Source organism: Zea mays, chromosome 4 (assembly GCF_902167145.1).
Source record: "Zea mays cultivar B73 chromosome 4, Zm-B73-REFERENCE-NAM-5.0, whole genome shotgun sequence".
NCBI classification, from domain to species: Eukaryota; Viridiplantae; Streptophyta; class Magnoliopsida; order Poales; family Poaceae; genus Zea; species Zea mays.
The window spans coordinates 187,922,640-187,946,574 of NC_050099.1; the positions used below are offsets into that span (position 1 = coordinate 187,922,640).

At 42.6% G+C, this 23,935-nt stretch overlaps 1 protein-coding gene across 7 annotated transcripts in view; it reads left to right on the forward strand.

Moving 5' to 3' along the window:
• LOC100193455 (Nuclear-pore anchor) overlaps window positions 1–23,307 on the forward strand; it is a 38,026-nt gene extending 14,719 nt beyond the window's left edge. For 2 of the 7 annotated variants that reach the window (XM_008678332.4, XM_008678336.4), the window contains exons 29-49: window positions 224–307; window positions 617–691; window positions 771–955; window positions 1,052–1,154; window positions 1,917–2,033; window positions 6,101–6,193; window positions 7,726–7,881; window positions 7,963–8,016; window positions 8,589–8,702; window positions 8,836–8,913; window positions 8,996–9,145; window positions 9,396–9,467; window positions 9,924–10,070; window positions 10,149–10,202; window positions 10,292–10,379; window positions 10,486–10,553; window positions 10,623–10,730; window positions 21,181–21,243; window positions 21,402–21,579; window positions 21,741–22,936; window positions 23,020–23,307. In XM_008678332.4, the coding sequence (XP_008676554.1) occupies window positions 224–307; window positions 617–691; window positions 771–955; window positions 1,052–1,154; window positions 1,917–2,033; window positions 6,101–6,193; window positions 7,726–7,881; window positions 7,963–8,016; window positions 8,589–8,702; window positions 8,836–8,913; window positions 8,996–9,145; window positions 9,396–9,467; window positions 9,924–10,070; window positions 10,149–10,202; window positions 10,292–10,379; window positions 10,486–10,553; window positions 10,623–10,730; window positions 21,181–21,243; window positions 21,402–21,579; window positions 21,741–22,936; window positions 23,020–23,073 (3,237 nt within the window). In that variant the 3' untranslated portion in view covers window positions 23,074–23,307. The remainder of the gene's footprint in view (window positions 1–223; window positions 308–616; window positions 692–770; window positions 956–1,051; window positions 1,155–1,916; window positions 2,034–6,100; window positions 6,194–7,725; window positions 7,882–7,962; window positions 8,017–8,588; window positions 8,703–8,835; window positions 8,914–8,995; window positions 9,146–9,395; window positions 9,468–9,923; window positions 10,071–10,148; window positions 10,203–10,291; window positions 10,380–10,485; window positions 10,554–10,622; window positions 10,731–21,180; window positions 21,244–21,401; window positions 21,580–21,740; window positions 22,937–23,019) is intronic. The other 5 variants (XM_008678333.2, XM_020551289.3, XM_008678334.4 and 2 more) reach the window with 4 other exon arrangements.
• The last annotated feature ends 628 nt before the right edge of the window (window positions 23,308–23,935 follow it).

Genomic DNA, 23,935 nt, shown 5'->3' on the forward strand with positions numbered 1-23,935 from the left:
GCGGGGTAATTGTAAGGACTACAGTGTTGACATTTAGATTAAATGGGATCTATATTTTTTATATCCTTGTCTTTCCATGTTCTTCTGAAGCATCAATGCACCATTGAATCTTTGCACAAGTCATTGCCGCACCCCTACCCTCCTGTGCCAAGTGTTACTTTATGCAGCTCATTGTGTATTAACTTGCTGATTGCCTGACACTTGGTGTCTTGGTCACCAATAGGAGAATGATGAACTATTCCAGTTGAAAGAGGAGTTAGAAAAATACAAGGAGGAAGCACAAGCAAATAAGAACTACATGGTTCAGGTGCCTGTCTCTCACCTTGTTGAAGTCCAGAGGATCATGCTTTACGTAGATGTAAAAATGTTTCTATGCACTGAAAAACTAAAGGGAAAGTTAAAATGACCTTTACCACTATTAGTTCTTAATTATAAAGCGTTATTCTATGTTTCCTCCCTTATCTTTCCTGTTACCGATCTGAGTGCCCTGTTCATAATATTTTAAATGAGAGGGCGGCTTATTTATGATGACAACACCTTAATTTTGCCTTCTATGAAAGTTGCTTATTCACTATGTATGGATCTCCTGAATCATGCAACATGAAATCTTGTACAGTACAAAGAAATCGCACACTCAAATGAAGTTGCGTTGAAGCAATTGGAATCTGCACATCAGGACTACAAGGCTGAGGTACTAAAATTTTGCATATGTTACATTGAAGACTCTATTATGCATATGCACATTGACTTAAGGTACTTTTCATGTATAGACCGAGGTTGGCAGGAAAGCCTTGGAAGATGAGATTGTTAACTTGAGGGATAAGTTATCAGAAATGGAGAAGAGTTATGTCATTAAGTGTGAAGAAGCTGCCAATGCAATTGAATCTAAAGAGAAGCACATCACTTCTCTCATGAATGAAATTTCTGTTTTAAGAACAGAAGTTTCTCAGAAACTGTAAGCATTGGTTTACTCTAAACCTGTCAGAAATACTTCTTCAGTGTACTTGTACATGAATTGACTTCTTTGCTGTTGTTTTGTTTTTCTTAACAGACCACAGTTAGAAAAATTGGAAATTGAATTGGCTTTGTCAAAGAGTTCACTTGATGAGCAGTATAAGCGCTGGCGAACTGCCCAAGATAATTATGAACGCCAGGTTTTTTTTCTTTTATACGTGTGCTGATGCGAACCAACTTTTCTTGTGGGCCACCATTGTTTCGATCGGTGCTGCTTCTGGTTTCATCATGCTTTGCATAAGTGATTTTGTAGAATAATTCATTGTATAATAATGCTATAATCATTTAGAATCAGCTAGCTTAATAGTAACGACTCATGCCAATATGTTGGCTTTCTTATTTGGAAAGTTGCAAACAAGGATGTGCATTCGAATTGTAGTTCATATACTAGGCTACTAGCGATGACTAGTCATGGGCCTGTGCGTTGCCATGTTTTTTAAATAAATGGAATCACTATCTACTATCCTATGAATTGTTTACTAACTTTTCATTAACCTAGCTGTGCAACTATTAAGTCAACAAGCCAAAAATTCCCTATGATAAAAGCAATTGAATTTATATACTATGTAGATTTTCTTTTGTCACGTACACATGTACAAATGCACAAAAAAATCAGCCACAGACATAGAGAGATCTTCCAAGGTGGAGGCAACACTATTGTGCAACATACCACTAGCCGCCACCACAGCAAAGCACAAACTCAGTTTTTTAAATTATGAAGATTATTATATATCCATAATTGATTCATAGCCTAGCCCAACTTCCTTGGGACTAAAAGGCTTTGTTGTTGTTGTTGTTGATTCATATCATCTTTCTAATTTACGTTTATTGTGAACATCACAAGTATATGAATGCATGGGTTTATACTAATCTATATTCATGTTTACACTTGTCTTCTCTAGGTTATTCTGCAATCTGAGACGATACAGGAGTTGACAAATACTTCTAAGCAGCTATCTTCGTTGCAGCATGAAATCACTGTACTTCGCCAGACTGCAGATGCACTGAAAAATGAAAATGTAACTTGCCCTACCACTCTTACTATGTAACTATTTTTTGGGCTATTTTTTTTCAGAATCTATGTCATATTTTAGTCACACAAATATACCTTTTGACTTTTTGAGTTTTTGTCGGCTGTGTGCATGCCACTTACATAGCTCCTGGTCTTCATAAACACCTTCCTTATCGAAACATGAAGCCTGAGTTTGGATGAAATGGTGGTCTATTCACTGTTTCATTATTTGGTAGCCGTGGTGGGCCTGCTGCTGATAAGTCGAATATTTATGGAAAAAGTCCAATTTACTCCCCCCACCGATGGACAATGTTCATGTAACCCCTAAGGTTTTGTTACTCAGTATTCACCCCAATCCACGTGTATTGAGGTGGATTGGGGTGTAAATACACGTGGATTGGGGTGAATACTAGAGTACCCAAACAAAGCCTAAAGTATTTTTTAGTTCATTTTACCCTCCACTCCTTTGAGTTGGTTCACTTTACCCCTTAACAAAACTTGTTTTTTTCATTTCTTTTTGTGCAAACTGAGTTTTCAGTTCAGATTTTGTTGGTTAGTAGATAATAGCATAATATAATCTAGGAAAATATATTATGATTTTTACAATTATTTTGATAGGTTAGGGATTTTTTTCTTGAAAATGCAGGAGGATAGGTTAGGGATTAGATAAGGTAATAACTTCAATGGTACTAAACTAAATATGAAATCATGATAAAAAAATTAACATATTTTTCTAACATAGGTTATGATGTCCTCGATCACCTTAGAAAATATGAACTTGAATTTTAAATTGTGCATGGAGAAACGAAAAGGCAAATTTTCTTAAGGGGTAAGCCGAACCAATTCAAAGGAATGGAGGGGTAAATTGAACCAAAAACATTATGTGAACATTTGTCCATGGGAGAGGGGAGTAATTTGGACTTTTTCCTATATTTATTGTCAATATATAGATGTAATTGTTTTTGCAAAATTACTTTTTGATTACCCATGTTCTCAAACAATATTGTTGCTGATTTTAATATTAAATGTGAACATCTATTTTTATCATTCTCGTACAAGTATTTTGGATAACCAAATCCATGATTGCTATTGTTGCTGGTTTTAACAAGCAATGAGGCTGATTGGTTGCTTGCATTAGCCTTAGCCTGCATTAAAATATATGTAGCATAACCTGAGCTAACATAAAAATATCCAATGAGTTGCTGCACAGGCAAACAACATTTGATAAATTTGTATTTGGTTGTTTACATTTTGCTGCCTATATTCACCTCCATGTTCTAGTTGAAGTCTCATATTTCTAGTAGCACTATTGGGGTAAGAATATTTCATTTTTTGTGTGCGACTGGCTTGTGCAAACCTGCATTGTGTAATATGACCAAATCTAGCGTACTAGCTATTGCAGAGAACTGTGAAAGCCTGCATAAGAGCCTATGCAGGCGACCGAACATGAGCAAACTGCACTGTACTGTACAAGCCTGGATAAAGGCTAATACAGGCAACCAATCAACCAGTCAAACCCAATGTGATCAAAGCTTGGTTATGTTAATTTTGCATTTCTTGTCCGACTTATTGTTATTCCTATTTCATCTTTTATACTCAACTTCTTGCTTTTGTGGTTTTATGGCTGTTTTGGGTTATTAAGTTGACGTGCCACACTATGAAGTATGAACTATGAAGCTATATGAGAGAATCATCTGAGAGAAATAGAGGATTTCGGTTTCATGCCCAGAAGGTTAACCCTGGAAGCATTTTTTTTAATAAGACAAGTGATGGAGCGGTATAGGGATGAGAAGGTCATGCACATAGTTTTCATTGCTTTGGAGAAGACGTATATGATAAAATACCAAGGAATGTTACATGTTGGGTTTTGAACAAACGTAAAGTTGTTATAATGAAATACGTTGGAATCAAAGGCTTATGACAAAATATCAAAGAATGTTACGTGGTGAGCTTTGGACAAACATAAAGTTGTTATAATGAAGTATGTTGGAGTTGGACTCATTAAAGACGTACAACAATGTTGTTACTAGTGTGATGGGGACACATATGACTTCCTGAATAGAATATGACTACATCAAGGGTTAGCTTTGAGCCCTTACCTTTTGTCCTAGCGATGGATGAAGTCACATGTGACATACAATAGATATCCCTTGGTATATGCTTTCTGCGGATGATGTAGTGCTAGTTGATGAAAGCTGGGCAAGAGTAAATTGGAAACTAGAGTTGTGGCTAGAGACTCTAGAGTCCAAATGTTTTAGATTTAGTAGAATTAAAACCAAATACATTTTATTTTTTGACTTCGGCACTACTACAAATGAGGAAGGAGATGTTACTTTGGAGGGTTAAGTAGTGGTTAAGAAGGATAACTTTCAATATTTCGGATCAGTGCTACAGAGAGATGGAGATATTTTTTATGATGTTAGCCCTAGAATCAAAGCTGAGTGGAGGAAGTGATGCCAATCATCTAGTTTCCTATGCGACAAGAGGGTACCACGTAAGCTAAAAAGCAATTTTTATAGGATGATGATTATACCTGCTATGTTGTATGGTGGAGAATGTTGGCCTACAAAAAGACGTTATGTTCAACAGATAAGTATTGCGGGTTGCGTTGGTTTTGTGGCCATGCAAGAAGGGATCGAGTTTTTTTTTGGAACGACGCAAGAGAGCTGCATGTCATTTTATTAAGCAAGGGAAAACATGTGGGGGACGATGCCAACACCATACAGACACAGTCTCAGTCTTACAAACACAGGCGCGCCACACTCAGGAGGAAAAAAGACCTAAACACAACCAGGGGGACTGCTCAAGAACCCAGCCCCACCAACATCGCACACAGAAGGCTAAGCGCTGAATTACCAGCAAGACACCACAGGTTGTCTTCCTGCACAATTTTACGACAGACTAAAGCCCTCAAACACACACTCATTCCTGTGTTTCCAGACTTTCCAGGCTACCAAAATGATCGAGGAATTCATGCCCTTGACCTCCTTAGGAACTTGATTGATTACCCCAAACCACCAGCCTGAAAAACTCCTTCCACTGGGCTGCGGGATATGTGTAGGCAGCCCCAAGCAAGTGAATACCATGGCCCAAACTTCACGTGGGAAAACACAGGAGATAAGAAGATGCTGCATGGTCTCCTGCTCCTGGTCGCAAAGAGGACTGATAATAGAATGCGGGAGCCCACGTCTAGCCAAGCGATCCGCCGTCCAACATTTATTCTTTAACAGCAGCCAGATGAAGAATTTGCACCGGAGGGGTGGCCAGCTTTTCCAGATCCTTTTCCAAGGCCCAAATTTAATTGTCCCTAAGAAGAAAACCCGATAAGCAGATTCAGATTGATAAGAGTACTCAGATATTCTCAGATATTCGACCAAACGAATTGATCAAGAACTCCTGGTTGCAGAATAACAGCATCAACCAACTCCAAAATTCTCAGATATTCGACCAGAACTTGGACAGTAAGCCCCCCGCACGGATATCGGTAACCCATGTATGATTAGATATATACGTGGTAGGCTAGGGGTAACACCAATTGAAGAAAAACTTGTCCAATGCCGTTTGATCGAATGGAATATACCCAAAGATTTAGCCTTGAATTGGAGCGAATGGAAAACAACTATCCATGTGCCTGAACTTGATTTGTGGCTTGTGTTGGGTCTCAGCTCTAGCCTAACCTAACTTGCTTGGGACGAAAAGATTTCGCTTGTGTTGTTGTATGCCTGGCTTGGGTTCCCAGAATGCCACCTCTGTTTTCTTTGGTGGACTTTGAGTTTATCTATATTCTGTGGTTTTCTAATGCTATAATATACTTTTAATGCTGGGTATATCGTTAGCACATGTGTTATTTTTGTTAAATTTTGATTATATATGGTTCCTTATTTTGCGAGAAGTGAGCAAAGCAATCAGAAATAAAATCAAATTTGGCCTCTTCGTGCATTTTTTTTGAGAAAAAATGTATCGATTTCTTGATGTGCTACCGCCTACCGGTGTACATTATCAATGTTGCATTGAATTTTGTAGTTTCCATTGTTCTGTTTCTTACGTAACTAATTCATACTGCAATCATTTCAGGAATGTCTAAGATCTTCTGCTGAACAAGAAAAGATAGGCTTATTGAAAGAGAAGGACGATGCCCTGCAGAAGTATAATGAGCTTAATGATCAGGTTATTTAGCAATTTTTGTGTTGAATATCTAATACACTACCACAAAAAGTTTTTTTATTACATTTGATGTTTGTTATTCTTGTTTAAGTAATTTTCTGCCTGTTGTAACTGCATGCTGGACATTCACCTTTTGTTTTCTTTTCATAGCACATGCCTACTTCAAGTGTTAATTTGTAGTGGACATATTGTTACTGCTGGGGTGTAGACATATATTTGGAACAAGTAATTGTTGTCAGTTAGGGATGAAACTGGACAGGATAAATCCTGTACCCTCTACCTTTTTTGTCCCAACCATTTTCATATAACCGGGAAATTACAGTACATCTTAGATATAAAAAATAATATAACTCAATAGCTGTAACTTCAAGTGTGTTATTGTGTACTCTGTTTGGTTTTAATATTCTGGTTTATGTCTGTTTCTGCTGAATCCCCACTCGTATTTACCCGTTCCGTATTGCCGTCTATCTTGGTCCCGGCTTTTTGGGTCCTGCCGCTCCCGCTCCCGGCTTTTTTTGATCCCGCTTTCATCTGTTTTCATCCCTATTATGAGCGTAGCACAGTATGGTACTCCCTATGTTTTCTGGTCGAGCGACCAGCTGGTTGACCTAGGGTTCCGACCAGGTGACTAATCGTATATATGGTATATATAAAGTAAAGATTAAACATGACATGAATTTTGCAATACTGACTTAAGAGAAGATATTTGTTCATCCATCTAAAAATAGTTTCTCCCCAGTGACCCTAAAGTAATGCTGGTGTTCAAAACAGCAAAGAAACACTTACTACCACTCTAGAATTTTGGACATTTAGAAGAACAAGTAATGAACAGCGATTGAGAATTTCAGAGATCTAGAATTTTGGAAGGTTTTATTGAGGCTGCCGGCGGACGTTTCACCTCTCTGTAGCCGGCTGCTTGCCAGAAAAAAGCCCATAAAAATTTGAGGCGCGTCGAACCTTGGTTGGACATTATCTCCTGATGAACGAGCGACTAATCGTAGCTAGTCGGCAACTAGTCGGATGGCCAAGGCGATCAGGTGTCCAGTGTCCTAATCGGGTCGCCTGCCCTGATTGACCACCCAAAACCTACCAGCCCGACTAATCGCGATTAGTCGGATGATAATGAAAACACAGCTCCCTCCATTTAAAATTACATACATTTTGGCTTTTCTGTATTCATAGTGTTTGCTATATATGCACTTAGATATACACTATGTCTACTTGTCTAGATACATAGTAAAAGCATGTATCTAGAAAAGCCAAAATGTTTTATAATTTGGAATGTAGGGAGTATCATGCAAAAAGGCTTGAACTCTCCAGCTAGATAAATGTCTCATTTGTAGTAGTAAATAATTTGAAGATGAAATTGGTTAGTGACGGTTGTGGACGTATGTATTTTTATGGTCTACTTCAACTAGGCATATATTGGGAGTCTGTGCTTTCACTGCTTCTTAATGCTATTCTTTTCACAATTAATGATTCTGAGTTTGACTAGCATGCATTTTTTCATGATTTCTATTTTGTTATGAGTGCAGAATAGAATTCTACACAATCAGTTAGAAGCTTTACACATTCGGTTAGCCGAGAAAGAACGGAATATTGCTGGGCTTTCATCACATCGTACTGATAATTCACATGCAGAAGATGATCTACAAAGTGTCATCAGTTATCTGCGCAGATCGAAAGAAATAGTAAGCATTGGATTTGGAGGCTTTGTCTAGTATTCAGTTTGCACTAGATGTGGTTCTTATTCAGCCTATTGACTATTTCAGGCCGAAACAGAGATATCATTGCTTAAACAGGAGAAGTCTCGGCTTCAGATAGAAGTATGTTATGCTAGCACCTGGCAACCTGCCCTGCATTTGTCCTTATTCAAAATGCTTTTGAATTTAAAAATATAAGATTCCATGAGGACCATCTATTGCTGGTTAAAAAACTGCAGCACATTCTGCCAGATGCAATATGCCATGTTGACCATATAATTAAAAAGTTGTTCGATTTCTGTTTGATAAACTGTGCATTGGTTCAGTGTCGTAGGATCTATGATTTTTTTTTGCTGTGCGTCATGTTGCCTTCTAGTTGGTGTCAAAACACCAGCTCTACTGGCAATTGTTTGTTTAAATTGACGCCTCCCTAATAATAGCCAATTTGCTCTGGAAACGGTGTTATCTGCTATATGCGTACATGCTCTGAAATTGATGACCCTTTTTAATTCATCTGTCTTCAAGGAAAGGGGGTTTTTTATAGACTAAATTCGGAATGTTTGGTTGGGACTTTTGTGTTAGAAGTAGTATTTGATGGAGCATGTGAACCTCCATTGTAGTTTACTTTACAAACTTTTTTGGTTGAATGTATTGATGTCTCTAATTTCATATGTTTCTTTATAATGGTAATACAGCTGGAAAGTTCTTTAAAGTCTGCCAAGGAGGCACAGGACTTGTTGCGAAGTCAAGCTGATAGTGCCAGGGCATTGATGTTCAAGGATGAAGAGTTCAAGTCACTGCAGATTCAGGTGCAATTCAATTGTTGGGATTAGTTGATCACATAGCTATGTCGCATTGCTATGTTGCTTTGACCTGGTTATTGAGTGTATTTTAGCCTTATTACCTTATTTATTGTTTTTTATTTGAAATGACCGACCTCAGGTCAGAGAAATTAACTTGCTTCGTGAAAGCAACATACAACTTAGGGAGGAGAACAGGCACAATTTTGAAGAATGCCAGGTAATATATTAAATTGGTAATGTTTAATTGCTGGTTCATATCTGGATGTGCATAATTTTTTATTTTAATTTTGTGCGTTCAGAAATTCCGTGAAGAAGCTCAAAAGGCTAAAATGGAATCTGAGAGGTTGCAGAACCTTCTACTGGAGAAGGAGGTAGACGCTGAAATGTGCAAAAGAGAACTGGAAATGCAGAAGGCAGAAATAGCTAATCTCAACCAAAGTATTTCTGAGGTAAGTTTTAGTCCACTTTCTAACAGTAATGATAAAATGCCATGAAATTCCTTTGGCTTCATTAAGAACAGCAGCTGTGGTTTTTGTCCCAAGCAAGTTTTAGTCTGTTGGTTTGTAATATGCAGGTTATTGCCATAAAAAAATTGTAAACATTGTGAGAAAACAATATGTGCATAAAAATCTATATATTAATTCATTCTATTCTTCATATGTTGAGTTCTGCAGTTGTGTATTAATGTTTTCTTGGCAGCTGATTGAAAATAGCAAAGGCATTGATTTGAACACTTATGAAGCCATGAAGAATGAACTTCAAAATATCAAAGTTAGTCTTCTGTTTTCCTCTTCGTTTTTCTTTGTGATGATGCCATTTTGAATGTTTCTTGGTCAATGATGTATACATGATTGGATTTCTTTTTCTGCACAAAAGAGTTTGATGACTGTCATTTTTGTCTAGTTTGACTAAACATTTGATGAATCACTATAGTGTCTTGTTTCCCTATTTTGTACCAAATATTTTTGTACCACTTTATTTTCTTTGCTGTGAGTTTGTGACATAAACTGTATGAGCTTCTGCACTGTACTCTGTATTACGATTATTGTTATCTTTTGGATGGATGCTTGCTTTGGGTGAAAGTGATGGCGCAAGTCTCTAACTGTACATGAGTCATTAAGTGTCTAATTTCATTAGTTGTATGATATTGGATTTGCTTGACTTTTTTGGGTCATAGTTTAATCGTCTTACTATCACATACATTAACATAATTATCGTTTTCAACAGTCAACCTTGAGAGAGAATTCTATGGAGCTTGAAAGTGCAAAGATACTGCTTTCTGAGAAAGAAGTTGCCATAAAAATTTTGGAGGATAAGCTTTCATTATGTCAATCTGAATTGGATTCCAAGGAAAAGAAGCTGAATGATGTAGAGGTGATAATAGTTCCAACTTTCATGACTAATATATTAACTAATTCGCTGTAGTACTTATATTTTTTTGTCCTATTGTAGGCGTCCCTTAAATCTGAGATTGACAAGCATAAGAAGATTAATTTAAACTTAAAGGTTTGGTTTTTTTTCACTTAGTTGCAATATTGAATTTCTATTTTCTATTTTGTTTATTCATGTGTCTTCTCCCATTTTAAATGTTCCAGAGAAAGCATGACAATTTGATGAAGGAGAAGGGAGAGATTGCTAAAGAAAATCAAAGCCTTGTAAAGCAGATGGAGGATCTTAAATCAAGTACTTCCACGCTGTTCCTTGTTCCGTTGCATCTTATTCTTTCCCACTTGAGCAAACTTTTGAATAGTTTCATACTAGTTGCTGCAAATCTAATAATATACTTTAGCAGCTCAGAAGACAACATCTGAAACAACACTTGAGCAGGCTATTAAAGAAAAGGATTTCAGGATACAGGTTAGCACGTTTTGCTTAAATGGTACACAAAAATATTCTTGAGCCTTTAACATAAACATATATTAACAGACATTAGAAAGAACTCTGGAAAAGGAAAGAGATGATAACAAGAAAGAGAAGGCAAAGAGTAGGAGGAATGAGAACACAATCTTTGGTGCACTTCAGAAGGTGCAACAGGTACATTCGTTCACAAAAGTATGGATTGAATTTGATGCAATTAAAGGTTTATGTGCCTTAATGAACCTAGGAATGTTGTGACTATTGTTCGAACAAGTGATGGGGACAAGGATGACTTTCAATTATAATAGGACTATAGAAGCTTCCTCATGAGCTATCTTTATGGGTGCTAGCTGGTGCCAAACACCTCGGAAGCCTTGGTCTTGCTGCTGCTCTAGGCGCAGCAAGCTCGACTTAGTTTTTTCTTTGGTCACCTCTTTGTATCTTTTTCCTATGGATATTTTTATTTATGCTTGTTGCTGGCCACCATAGAGTGGTTATTGTACTGGTCCTCTTGGACCTTAAATTCCCCTCTTCTTAATATGAACACGCCCAACTCTCCTGGGTTTTTCGAAAAAAAAGAGTGAACTTTGAGCCTTTACCTTTTCTCTTGGTGATGGATGGGGGTCACAAGGGACAATGGGATATTTTTTGGTGTATGTTTTTTGCGGACGTTGTAGTGCTAGTTAATGAAAGCTAGGCATGATTAAATAGAAAACTGGAGTTGTTTCAGGAGACTGTAGAGTTAGACTGAGTAGAACTAAAACCGAATACATGAGATGTGACTTCGACACTAGTACACATGAGGAGTTAGATGTTAGTTTGGAAGGTTAATTAGTGTCAAGAAGGATATCTTTTGGTATTTAGGATCAATGCTACAGAGAGATGAAAATTTTGATGAATATGTTAGCTATAGAATCAAAGTATGATGAAGTGGCGCCAAGCATCTGGTGTTCTATGTGACAGAAGGTACCATAGAAGCTAGAAAACAAGTTTCATAGGATGGTGTTTAGACCTGCTATGTTGTATTATTATATGGTGCATAATGTTCACCTACAAAAAAGATGCCATGTTCAGTAGATAAGTGTTGGTGAAATACATAGTATTGCGTTGGATTTGTAGCCTTACAGAAAGGGTCGAGTTCGGAGCGATGATACACGTGGTAGGCTAGGGGTAATAATTGAAGAAAAGCTTGTCTAACACTGATTGAGCGAATGGAAAACATCTATCCACGTGCTTGAACCTTGATTTTCAGCTTCTGTTGGGCTTCAACTCTAGCATATCCCAACTTGCTTGGGACTAGAAGACTTGTTGTTGTAGTAATGAACCTAGGTGGAACTAGGTGGCATTTCAAATAAGAACTAGGCTCCCAAATTCTTTTCTGGAATCCTCCGCCATGATTGTTAAACTTATGGTTGTACCAAAAGTGCGTTAGTGAATCCTAATTGATTTGGCCATTGATTTGGGTTGTTAAACTTATGGTTGTACCTTGATTTTTTTTCGAAAACGCAGGAGAACTGCTATTCATTATATTAAGAATAGAAGAAACAAAGATAAAAGAGACCTGATACAAAGGCTTCTTAAGGAGGCCAAAAAACACAGAAAACTGAAAAAATCCATCAAAACACACCTAAGGAACATCCGCTAGTTTTCGCAGCAAGGTATGTAAGACCTTTAGCCCTAGCCACTTCCCAAAGTTGTCTCTCCTCCCTAGCTAAACTAAGGGATAAAGCCAAACTAGGAGTACAGCCATCAAAAACACAATTGTTTCGGAGTTTTCAAATTGTCCAAGCCCCCAAGGCAACAAGGCAGTTGATGCCCTTTCCAGGTAGACCAGTGATTGCTCTGGAGATTTGCTCCCACCAAATGATGAAGGATGAAAGCCCTGGCTGAGGAGCCAGTCTTTCAAATCCAAAAGGTACCAGGAGGTTAAACCAGAACACTCTTGTGAACACACAAGAGACAAGGATATGGTCAAGACTTTCAGCCAGAACACTCTTGTGAACACACAAGAGACAAGGATATGGTCAAGAGTTTCAGCTTCCTGATCACATAAGAGACAGTGCTGGGTGATCAAAACCTCTCTTAGCAAGCCTGTCAGCAGTCCAGCATCTCTTGTTCGCAGCCAGCCAAAGGAAAAACTGGCACTTAGGAGGTGCCCAGGTTTTCCAAACCAGATGGTAATGACCAAAAAATGTTGAACCAGCAAAAAAACCTTCATAGGCCGACTTAGCCGAATATTTGCCATCCGCAGCAATACTGAACACATGCTTATCCTCTACTTCGGGCTGCAGCACTATTCCTGATAGGAGCTCCCAAAGATTCAGGTAGTACACTAAGGGTGTGTTTGGCATGGCTCTGCTCCACCCCAGAGCAGCTCTACTCTAAAACTCTGGGTGGAGCAGCTCTGCTCCAGAGTTTAGATTGTTTCTCATAACCAGTGGCAATGGCGGGTAAATAACTCAAAACTCTATGACTAGGTTGCTTTTTTGGAGTTTTCAGAGCAGCAAAAGAGGTACTCCAAAAAATTGTACTGCAGCTCCAAAAACTCCATAGAGTTTACAACTCTGGAATTAGGGTGTTTGGCATGCTCTGGCCAGCTCCTCCTTGGAGTTTTGCTCTGGAGCCATGCCAAACAGGCCCTAAGGCCCCGACAGACAAAGCACCTTTTATATCAGATATCCACTTTCTGTTGGTTAGGGCCTTAAGGACAGTTCTCTTATTAGCAATTCTCTTAGGAATGATGGCGAATAACCTAGGAGCCTGATTGCTTATTTTCTTACCCAAGAGCCATTTATCTGTCCAGAACAGAGTATGTGCTCCATTTCCCACTTTTGAAACCAAAACAGTAGAGAAGAAAGACCTTGCCTTTTTAGGAACTTGTATAGGAAGGTTTGTCCAAGGCCTGTCTAGATCAGTTTTATGTAGCCACGACCATCTCATACGAAGTGCCCAGCATAATTCCTTCAAGCTAGAAATTCCCAAACCTCCCAAAAGGAGGGGTCTGGACACCCTTCCCCAGGCAATCAGACAGTGTCCTCCCTTGACATCTTTACGACCTTTTCAAAGAAAACTCTTTTTATCTTATCAATTGCCTCTAATGCCTAAGTAGGAAAATCAGTGGCCATAGCCAAGTAGACAATCATACTGGTGAGCACATGCTGTACAATGATCCTCCTACCAGCTCTAGACATTAGATCAGCTTTCCAACTTGGAAGATGGTCAGCCACTCTGTCTATGATTGATTGAACATGTTCCTTGGTCAACTTGCGAAGGGATAGATGAATTCCAAGATATTTGCAAGGGAAATCAGACCTCTCACATGGCAATAAGTTCTGGACCATCAATAGATCATCCTCAGAGCACTGGATGGGATAAACATTAGATTTCTTCTCGTTATTTTGGAGGCCAGAAGCCTTTCCAAACAAGTCCAAAATACCCATAATAATGGAGATATCTGCAGCCAAGGGACTCAGAAAAAGAACCACATCGTCAGCATACATAGAGATCTGATGGAGTTTAGATCTTCCAGACAGCTGTTGCATCAAACCAGATTCTTCAGCCCTAATAAAGAGAAGGCCCAAGATGTACATTACCAAGATGAATAACATCGGGGAAAGAGGGTCCCCTTGCCAAACCCCTCTTCTGTGAATAATCTTCCTCCTTGGATACCCATTTAGTAAGACTCGAGTAGAAGATGCCAATAGCCCACAAATAATATCCCTCCAAATTTGTCAAACCAAATTGCTTCAAGACTTCAATGAGAAAAGGTCACGAGACCGAATCAAAGGCCTTGGTGATATCCAATTTAAGGAGCAAGCTAGCCTTTTTATGTCGGTGTAAGAATCTAGAAGTCTGCTGCACCAACATGAAATTATCTTGAATAAACTGTCCTTTGATGAAGGCACTTTGATTTGGAGAGATCATTCCATTAAGTCTGCTAGCCAATCTGTTAGCTAAGATTTTGGTAATCAATTTGTCAAAACTGTGCACAAGGCTAATTGGTCTAAAAGTCCATATGATCAGCCCCTTCTTTTTTTGGGATCAAGGAAATGTAAGCAGAGTTCAGCTTGCCAAGGTTATCAAATTTTCTATTCTAGATCGCTGAAATTGCAGCCATGATATCAGATTTGATAGTATTCCAGCAGGATTTATAAAAGCATCCAGTGAAGCCATCCGGACCCGGAGCTTTATCAGAAGGTAACAGCTTAATGGTCTCCCAAACTTCATCTTCTGAACAGGGGCCTCAAGCTCTGCCAGGTCATGATGAGAAAGGCCAAGGGCCTCCAAGTCCACAGTTTGATCTCTATCCTGACTTATACCAATTAAATTGAAGAAAAATTCATCCACTGCTGCAGTGCTGCTGCCTTGTCCTCATGACTGGTAAGAATCACCTCCCCATCAACCAAAGAAGCAATAAAAATTCTCTTTCGGTGCCTGGCATGCAAGTGGAAGAACTTAGTATTGGCATCACCATCTTTAAGCCGTAATATCCTTGATCTCATCCTAGCCATAGTATGCTTCAGGGAGGACAGCAGCAAAGAGTGTTTCTTAAGCTTGTTTTTCAGCCAAAACTCAGCAGGAGTTAACACCCTTTCATCGTGTGCTATTTCCAGCTTATGTAAAACTTCCTTTGCCAAGGCCACCTGCGATCTGATGTGACCAACATGCTTATCGCTCCAGGCCTGCAGACTCCTAGCTGTCTTCTGCAGTTTAAGATAAAGGGTTTGATATGGACAGTTCACAATCCCAACATCCTCCCAAGCAGTAAGCACAGTATCCTGAAATCTCTGCAACGTAGGCCAAAAAGCCTCAAAATGAAAGCGACGCCTCCCAGAATTGTTGTCCTGAAGACCCAAAATTAAAGGACAATGATCAGAGTCATGGGAAGCGGTGCTTTGAAGCAACACATTTGGGAAGAGCAGCAGCTCCCAGGCAACCGAGCATAACACTCTGTCCAACCTTGGGCCCAATGCATTTTCATTGGAAGGTGAAATCCTTCTTCCATGCCGCCATTCACACGGAACTTGGCTATGGATGTTCGACACTTTTCTGGGAAGATAGATGGATACAGGGAAGAAATGTGAAGGACCTTACTCCTAGACTGCTGGCAGCTGTGCCAAGGCGAATTCAAAACAGTAGAACTGTCCATACAGCTTTAGCAAATAGAAGTTGGTTGAATGACATCAAAGGAGCTCTCACAGTGGAAGTCCTTGCTGATTTCCTTGATCTTTGGGATGCACTTCTCACAGTTTTGCTCATAATGGAAAATATTCTGCTAAAGTAGCCTACGAAAGTCTCTTCATTGGATCAACATACTTTGAGCACTGCGACAGGGTTTGGCATTCCTGGTCCCCCCCAAATGCAAATTTTTCTTATGGCTTGTGGCGCTTCAGAGATGTTGGACAACTGATAGACTTCAAAGGAGGGGGCTGGATCACCCAGATCAGTGTCCTCTATGTGACCAGGAAACAGAAACCATTGACCATCTTCTTGTGGGTTGTGTTTGGAAGAAGCTACTGGTTCAGGTTGCTAGGACAGGTTAACCTCCAGGATTTCACTCAAGTGCATGAAGCGAATATCATGCTTTGGTAGAAAAGATGCATTTATCAGCTGCAAGGAATAGCTAGAAAAGGCCTAAACTCGCTTATCAGTCTCGGCCTCTGGATCTTGTGGAACCATCGAAATGCATGTGTCTTTGACGGTCTTTCTCCCTGTCTCAATGTAGCCACCAAGAGGACCGATGAGGAGAGGGATCTATGGGTGTTAGGGGGGCTAAAAACCTAGACCTCCTAACATCTCCAATCCTAGGTCTTTAGATCAGAGTAGCTCCTGGTTTTCCCTCATGGTTGTCTTTTTGTTTCTTTGTTTTCGGCCGCCGTAGTGGGGGCTTTTTGTGTCCCCTGTATTGATCCTTTATGGATCTTTTTCCTTCTCTTCTAAATGAAATGATGCACATGCCTCTTGCGCGTTCGAAAAAAAAACTCTGTCCAACCAGACAAGAATAGGCTCCACTTGTTTACTTCCCTCTATTCCAAGTTGTAGTTTCCTAGTGTAGGGTTTCCCCTATGTATCCAGCATGTACTTTATATATAACACCTCCCAATGAGTCTCAATAAAATTATCCAATTTACTCTCTTATTATTGTACCATGCCATGATATTAGAGGTCTAGGTTTTGTGATCCTTGCCATCCAGCTTCTTTCGTTTCAATACGATACCAGATAAGCTAAATACCAGATAAGCTAAGAAGGCAGCACCCCCCCACCCCCATCCCAATTTCTCAGCTAGTTCGTTCCCCTGCTCCTTCCTTGTCACTACGGTGACTACGAATCGTCAGATGGCTGAAGAGTAACGGATCTGACGCCTGAAGGTTCATTGTCTGGCTTGCTGTGTTGGGCCGTGTGGCCTTGTAATCTGGTGTGCGTGCTAGCCCATTGTAGAGGCATATATAGGGAAAGGATGTGCCTTGTAAAGGAACTAAGAAAATAGAAATAACAGAATACCAAATTCCCCATACCTCTATCTTCTTCCGTTCTGCCTTCCGCCCTCTTCTCTTTTGGAATTCATCTCGCCGCCGCCGCCGACTCGTCGGGACGTAACAACTGGTATTGGATTCAATCTGGGCGCGCGCCGCCTCGTCTGCAAGGAGTTTTCAGTTGCTGCGTACCTCTCCGAAGACTTCGCACTTCCCTCAAGGCGTCGCCACGGCTCCTCCAAGCAAGCGCAGCACACACGGCAGGTGATGGCGGGTATCTCAGAGATGGAACAACGTCTAGCAGAGAAGTTCGACGCCACCATCAAACTGTTGGCAGATACTACGCTTAAAGAACTTTCAGAGAAGTTGACTCGATTGGATGATGTCTCCACCAAGTTGATCAACATCAAGAAGAAACAAGATGAACATCGACAAATCCATGAGTTACATTCAGGCCAAGTTCGACATCTTGATGAAGTCGTTGGCGCACATGCAGCAAGAGCAGACCAAACTGTCAGGTATGATGCGTCATCCTACAACGCCTGCTCCCGTCCGAATGGTTCTTCTGCAAACACATCAACCAACCAGGATACAAATTCTCTGCTGAATTTAACAACAGAGAATGAATCTTCTGTTCCTCGCTCATGCTTGCCGAAAATGGATTTTCCTCGTTTCGATGGATCGGATGTGCGAGTTTGGTTGGATCAGTGTGAATCCTATTTTACACTGTATTCGATTCCTGATTATTTCAGAGTTTTTGCTGTTTCTCTTCATTTGTCAGGCAAAGCTAGTCACTGGTATCAATCTTATAAGGAGATGTTTGGCCAACTCGATTGGACTTTGTTCAAGAAAGCAGTGACTGAGGAGTTTGATATTTCTACCCATCGAGATAAGATGTTAGAACTACTCACACTTCGACCGACAAATTCAGTGGGGGACTTCAAACAGCAGTTTGAAGACTTGGTCTATCATATTAGGTTGTTTGACAAGTCGATTAGTGACACATTTTTGGTCACTCAGTTTATATTGGGTTTGAAACATGAAATTAGGATGCTGGTAGAACCCTATTTTCCTGATTCTGTACCCAAAGCAGCAGGGTTGGCTCTTCTTCAAGAGAAGATGTTAGCGAAGAATACTAATGCCAAACCCTCCAATTTCAGGCAACATGTTTCTGGTAAATCTGACACAGCCACAACACCTGGAAAGTTGTGGAAAGCAAAGCAGCTGAAGAATATAGACGTGCTAGTGCTAATGGACTGTGTTACAAGTGTGGTGATAAATATACACCCGGTCATAAGTGTCAGTATTGGAATGTGGAATGCTTGTTGTATTGCATAGGAGATGGGGTACAATATATAGACTCACAGGAAACCCTAACCCTAATGGGCCGGCAGCCCAACTGTGGTGCCAGCCCACATACACTCACACACACATAGTCTAACATCCCCCCGCAGTCGCAACGGGGGCACCACACACGATGAGACTGGAGTAGAGGCTCAAGGTAGGAGCCGACGGGTTGAAATCCCCCCGCAATCGCAAAGTCGTGATGGTACGAATGTTGCGGCTGGAGTAGAGACCGGTGTGTGCTCCAAGAAGACGATAGCCCCTAGATGCCGAGGTAGCCGAAGTCGAGGTGTTCGCGGTCGGAAGAGGCGCATCAAAAACCTGATCTTCGGGAGGGTCGACGTTCGAGCGTCAACGATCGATAGGGCGACACAACAAAAGAGCACCGACAGGCCGACCTTCCTGCTTCTTCGATCGTCCAGACGTCAAGGAGCCCCGCCAGGGAGGCCGACGGCAGGGCACGCGTCTGCTTCGGCCATGGTGTCCGCGCCCGCGGCAGAATAGAAGGGGAAACGACAGATCCGGCCGGGAAGGCCACGACAGCGATGGATCTAGCCGGGAAGACGCGATCCAGCCAAAGGGATGGCCGATCGAGCTGGAAAGGTCGCAACAACGTGGATCCGGCCGGGAAGGCCGCGGCAGCGACGGATCCAACAAAGGCGATGAAGGGGTGGGCGGCGGGGCGGGTCCAGCCGGGCAGGGGCCTGTGTCGGACCAGGCAAGGGATGATGACGGCGTCGACGACGGGAGAAGCTCGAAAGGTTGGCGCTACTTGGTGTCAGCGCGGTCAGTTAGGTGGCCAGCGCGATGATGAAGGCGGTGCGCGCGGGGCGCACAGAAAGGCCGGGGGCACTGCGCGTGGGGGGCAGCGGCGCGCAGGATGCGTAGGAAGGCTGGGGGGCGCTGCGCAGGGACGAGCGGGGCGTGCTGGTGACGCTCGGCCGCGCCAGCGTCTCCACACTGGTGCAGCTGCTCACGGCGTCGGCGCCCGCGGTCTGGGAGAAGGCCGCCACGGCCGTGTGCCAGGTCGCGGGGTCGGGCGCCGCCTCCGAGGCGCTGCTTGTGTCGGAAGGCGTCCTGCCGCCGCTCGTCCGGCTGGCGGTGTCCGGCAGCGCCGTGGGGCGTGAAAAAAACGCGGCCACGCTGCACCGCCTGTCCGCGTCGCGCGCGCGGTCGTCGGGCACGACGACGCCGTCCCGCTCGTCGAGATCTGCCGGACGGGTGACTCCGTCTTGTGTCGGAGGGCGTCCTGCCGCCGCTCGTCCGGCTGGCGGTGTCCGGCAGCGCCGTGGGGCGTGAAAAAAACGCGGCCACGCTGCACCGCCTGTCCGCGTCGCGCGCGCGGTCGTCGGGCACGACGGCGCTGTCCCGCTCGTCGAGATCTGCCGGACGGGTGACTCCGTCTCCCAGCCCGCCACGGCCGGCGCGCTCAGGAACCTGTCGGAGGTGCGCCAGGCACTGGCCGACGACTGGAGGTGGGAGGCGGCGGGGAAGAAGGCCGCGCGAGCGGCTCTGTGGCCAGTTCCGCCAGGGAAAGAGGGCCTGCGCCGATGCACACCAAGGGTGGCGGCGCGCCAGCGCGGAGGAGGGGGCGACGTTCAGGGATGAGCCCGCGCCATGGCCGGGGAAGAAGGCTGCGGCCGCGCTGCTCCGTGGCCGGTTCCGCCGGGGGAAGAGGGCCCGCGCTGGAGGAGGGGGGCAGGCCGCGGCCACGCCAGCGCGGAGGAGGGGGACAGACGCGGAGGTCCGCGCCCACGCCAGTGGTGGATCTGGACCGGCGGACTGGGGACCTCCCGGGGACGGCGGAGCGGAAGCTGGTGGCCGGCGGCTTGGGCGTTGGGATGAGCTGGCGGCTGTAGGAGGGAAGCGTGGGAAACCTAGCCCTCTGATACCATATTGGAATGTGGAATGCTTGTTGTATTGCATAGGAGATGGGGTACAATATATAGACTCACAAGAAACCCTAACCCTAATGGGCCGGCAGCCCAACAGTGGTGCCAGCCCACACACACACATAGTCTAACAGTCAGATTGCAGCAACTACTCAGCTTAATTTCATTACCACAGAGGAAGCTAAGGATGGGGGTAGGCATATATAGGGCAAGGATGTGCCTTGTAAAGGAACTAAGAAAATAGAAATAACAGAATACCAAATTCCACATACCTCTATCTTCTTCCGTTCTGCCTTCTTCCGCCCTCTTCTCTTTTGGAATTCATCTCGCCGCCGCCGCTGACTCGTCGGGACGTAACATTCCTCTACCCACTCCATATACTGTTGCTCCCTCTCTCCACCCTCAGTCAAGGCTGACACTGGAGGATGAGCTGAATAGCTCGATAGGATGTCTACCTCTGTCCTGCACCACCATTCGTCCATCCTGCCTTAGATCCCTTCAATCACCAAGCTTTGCCCTCTGTGGACAACAAGGTCGAACTCCTTGTTCCTGGAATTGGGGTTGCTGGGGTTAGGCAGTTTTCTTTGATTTGGGGCTGTGTGAGGTAAGTTTGAGGTTACGCTTGGAAGCCCAAACACTAAGATTTTTTGTGCAGCAGATTGTCAAAAGGTGAAAGGCGGCTATATGAACTTTGTCAAAGTTAGAGAAGTTTGACTTAGGACAAACTAAGACTTTATTTACATTTTCTAAAGAGAGGAACTATGTTACCGTTTTTCTGAAACATAGGAACCAAGTTGCAAATTTGACTGTCCTTGTTCAAAACTATATATTTTAAAATTAGAAGTAATTATAAATTGTTCCTGATTTTTTGTGGGTTGCCTTCGATCGAAGTACTGATTGCGAGCATTGATTTACAGGACAAGAAACAAGTAGAGGAGTCTATAGATAAGCATAAGCAGGCTGTGAGAGAGTTGATTGAGGTACACTTTTGAATGCATTTTTTATGGCAAGTTACTGGACAAATGTTTCAATTTTTCCTCTTTGTTTAAATGATCCCTAACTTTGATAAAAGAATACATCAAACATTGTCTTATGTCCTTCTATATCAGAACTGAAAGTTACAACACATTCTTTTCAGAATTATCCTGGATTATCATCTGAAGTGCCACCTATCTCTGCACTAGAAGAGCAACTTCTTTCATACTTCCGTGCAGCTAAAGATATGGAGGAATCTTCTAGTCCCTTCCGTGATGGTGCAGCAACTCAAACTCCAGTTGTTGAAACTGCCCCTGTGGATGCACCTACTTCAGCTGGAGGTGATTCAGTATTAATTTTGTTCTGACATTGCTGCCATTCTATTCATTTTGTAATGATTCAGTACTCATAAGTCATTCTGAAGCATTTGATGTTGTTTCCTATGTGATGACATTTGATTCATTACTCTTCCGGTCAATGTGGGAGCTGATAAGTCGTTCAGTTGCAGGACGTCCAGTAGATACTTCGTCAAGGCCAGCTAAAGCTAAAATGACGGAAGAAAGAGCAGTTCCCAAACCAAGCAGTGAAGTACGTAGGCCTGGAGGAAGAAGACCCCTTGTTCGTCCTACTCTTGAACGAACTGAAGAACCTCATGCTGATACAGATATATCAGCTGTTGATGCCTCCACAGTTCAGGACAAAGGGGGGCCACCAGCAGAGCAAGAAACTTCTGGAATTTTACCTGTGTTACAGCCTTTGAGTCGTAAACGGCTTATCACATCTTCACAGACGGTAGACAGTGCCTCGCAGGGTGAGGCTAATGATGTCAATCCTCCATCTAAGAAGCCCAAGGAGGAAGAATCTTCACAAGGGACTAGTGAACTCAAAAGTGGTCAACCACCTCTTGGGGATGTAGCGGCACAGGTTAATGTGCTTCCAGCCACTGATGACCTAGATGGACAACAGCCTACAGAAGAGATCGATACTGATCAGGCACCTGAGCCAATGGTAGAGGTTGAGGCAACAAGGGAAGAGGATGGGGGTGATAAAGATGACTCTGGAGATGCATCAACGGACATCAAAGGCCAGGATGCTGATGCTAATATTGACGCAAATGCAATTCCTTTAGAAGAAGAGCATGTAGTGGCAAAGTCAGAGGCAATAATTGAATCATTTGATGATGACCGGAAAACAGAAGATTCGAAGGAAGATGCTCAGCGTACTACTGCAACTGATGTTGATGATGACATGGAGGAGGGAGAGTTGGCAGAGGAACCTGAAGACAAGAGTGACGTTGATATGTCAGAGATCGAGGGTGAGGCTACAGCCGAACGTGCTGCTGTGGAACCGGACCAAAGTCCTATAACACAACCTGGTGCAGCTGATGCCTCACCAAGCAGAACTGCAGATGCATCTCCTGCTCGTGAACCTTCCCCTAGTCCGGTCCAAGCTGGTGCATCTTCTCGACCCCAGAATACTAGCACTGCAACAGAGGCACGTGAACCTTCCTCTAACCCAGCCCAAGCTGGTGCGTCTTCTGAACAGCGGAACACCAGTACTGTAGTGGAGGCTGCTGAAACTCGTTCCAGAACAATCAACTTAAGTGAGAGGGCCAGACAAAACAGGCAAACCAGGTTTCAACGCGCACAACAACCTGGCACTGCTCGGGGTCGTGGCCAGCAATCTGTTACACTCAGGGTATGGTTTCTTTATTCTTGTTCATTTCAGTTGGGTGCTTATATCCAGCATTGAGCTGATTCGGGGCTGCCTTTGTTTTGCAGAAAGATGCTACGGGTCGAGGATCAAGGGGCCGCGGGGGGCGTGGTCAGTCCTAGTAAAGTAGATTGTCTTTTCTCGTGCAGGGATAATTTTGTCCATTGGGATAGAGACCCTTGTATTTTTAGATTGATCGACGAACTTCATGGGGATACAGAGACCCTTGTGTTTTTAGATTGATCGACGAATTTTGTCTCATTGGTTTTTACTAAATGTTCCCTGACCTGCGTGCGAATCCTTGTGGGTTCTGAGACCGCTATATCTAATCCAAACTGTTGTGTTTGTTGGTACTATGGGCTGGAGCTGCACCTCCTGAATCCCAATAGCACTAGCATTTTTCACATAGCCATAAAAATGATGCTACGTGAAGCATTCCTTGGGGTGGATCCCTACCCGGGCTTCTAAACCACGACTTTATACATGACTTTCATTTCTCTTTGTATATGGACTAAAATGACTTGTTAGTGTTTATACACCCCTTCTAAATATGCATGACTTTCATTTCTCTTAGGCTGAGCCCCTAAAACCTTATGTACTTTAAATATAGAGGACGAAACGGTTCTCTACGCTCTCCAGCAGTATCCTCTAAATGATCCTCTAAATTTAGAGGACGCTGCTGGATTCTCTATATATAGAGTTTCTCTAAACGGTTCTCTATCCATTTGAATACTTTAAATAACCGGTTTAGTAAAACTAAAACACGTACAATACATTTAAGAGTATGACAAATATGTATGTACAAAAATAAAAAATAAAAAATGTCTTTAGTATAGATATTTGCATATAGAGAATGTGATTTAGAGGATGTTGGAGAGGAAGGAGATATAGAGGATAAAATCTTTTAGAGGAGATTGTAAATGACGGATATAGAGGATGAATATAAAGGACGTTGCTGGAGACAATCTTAGTATCTATAGAATA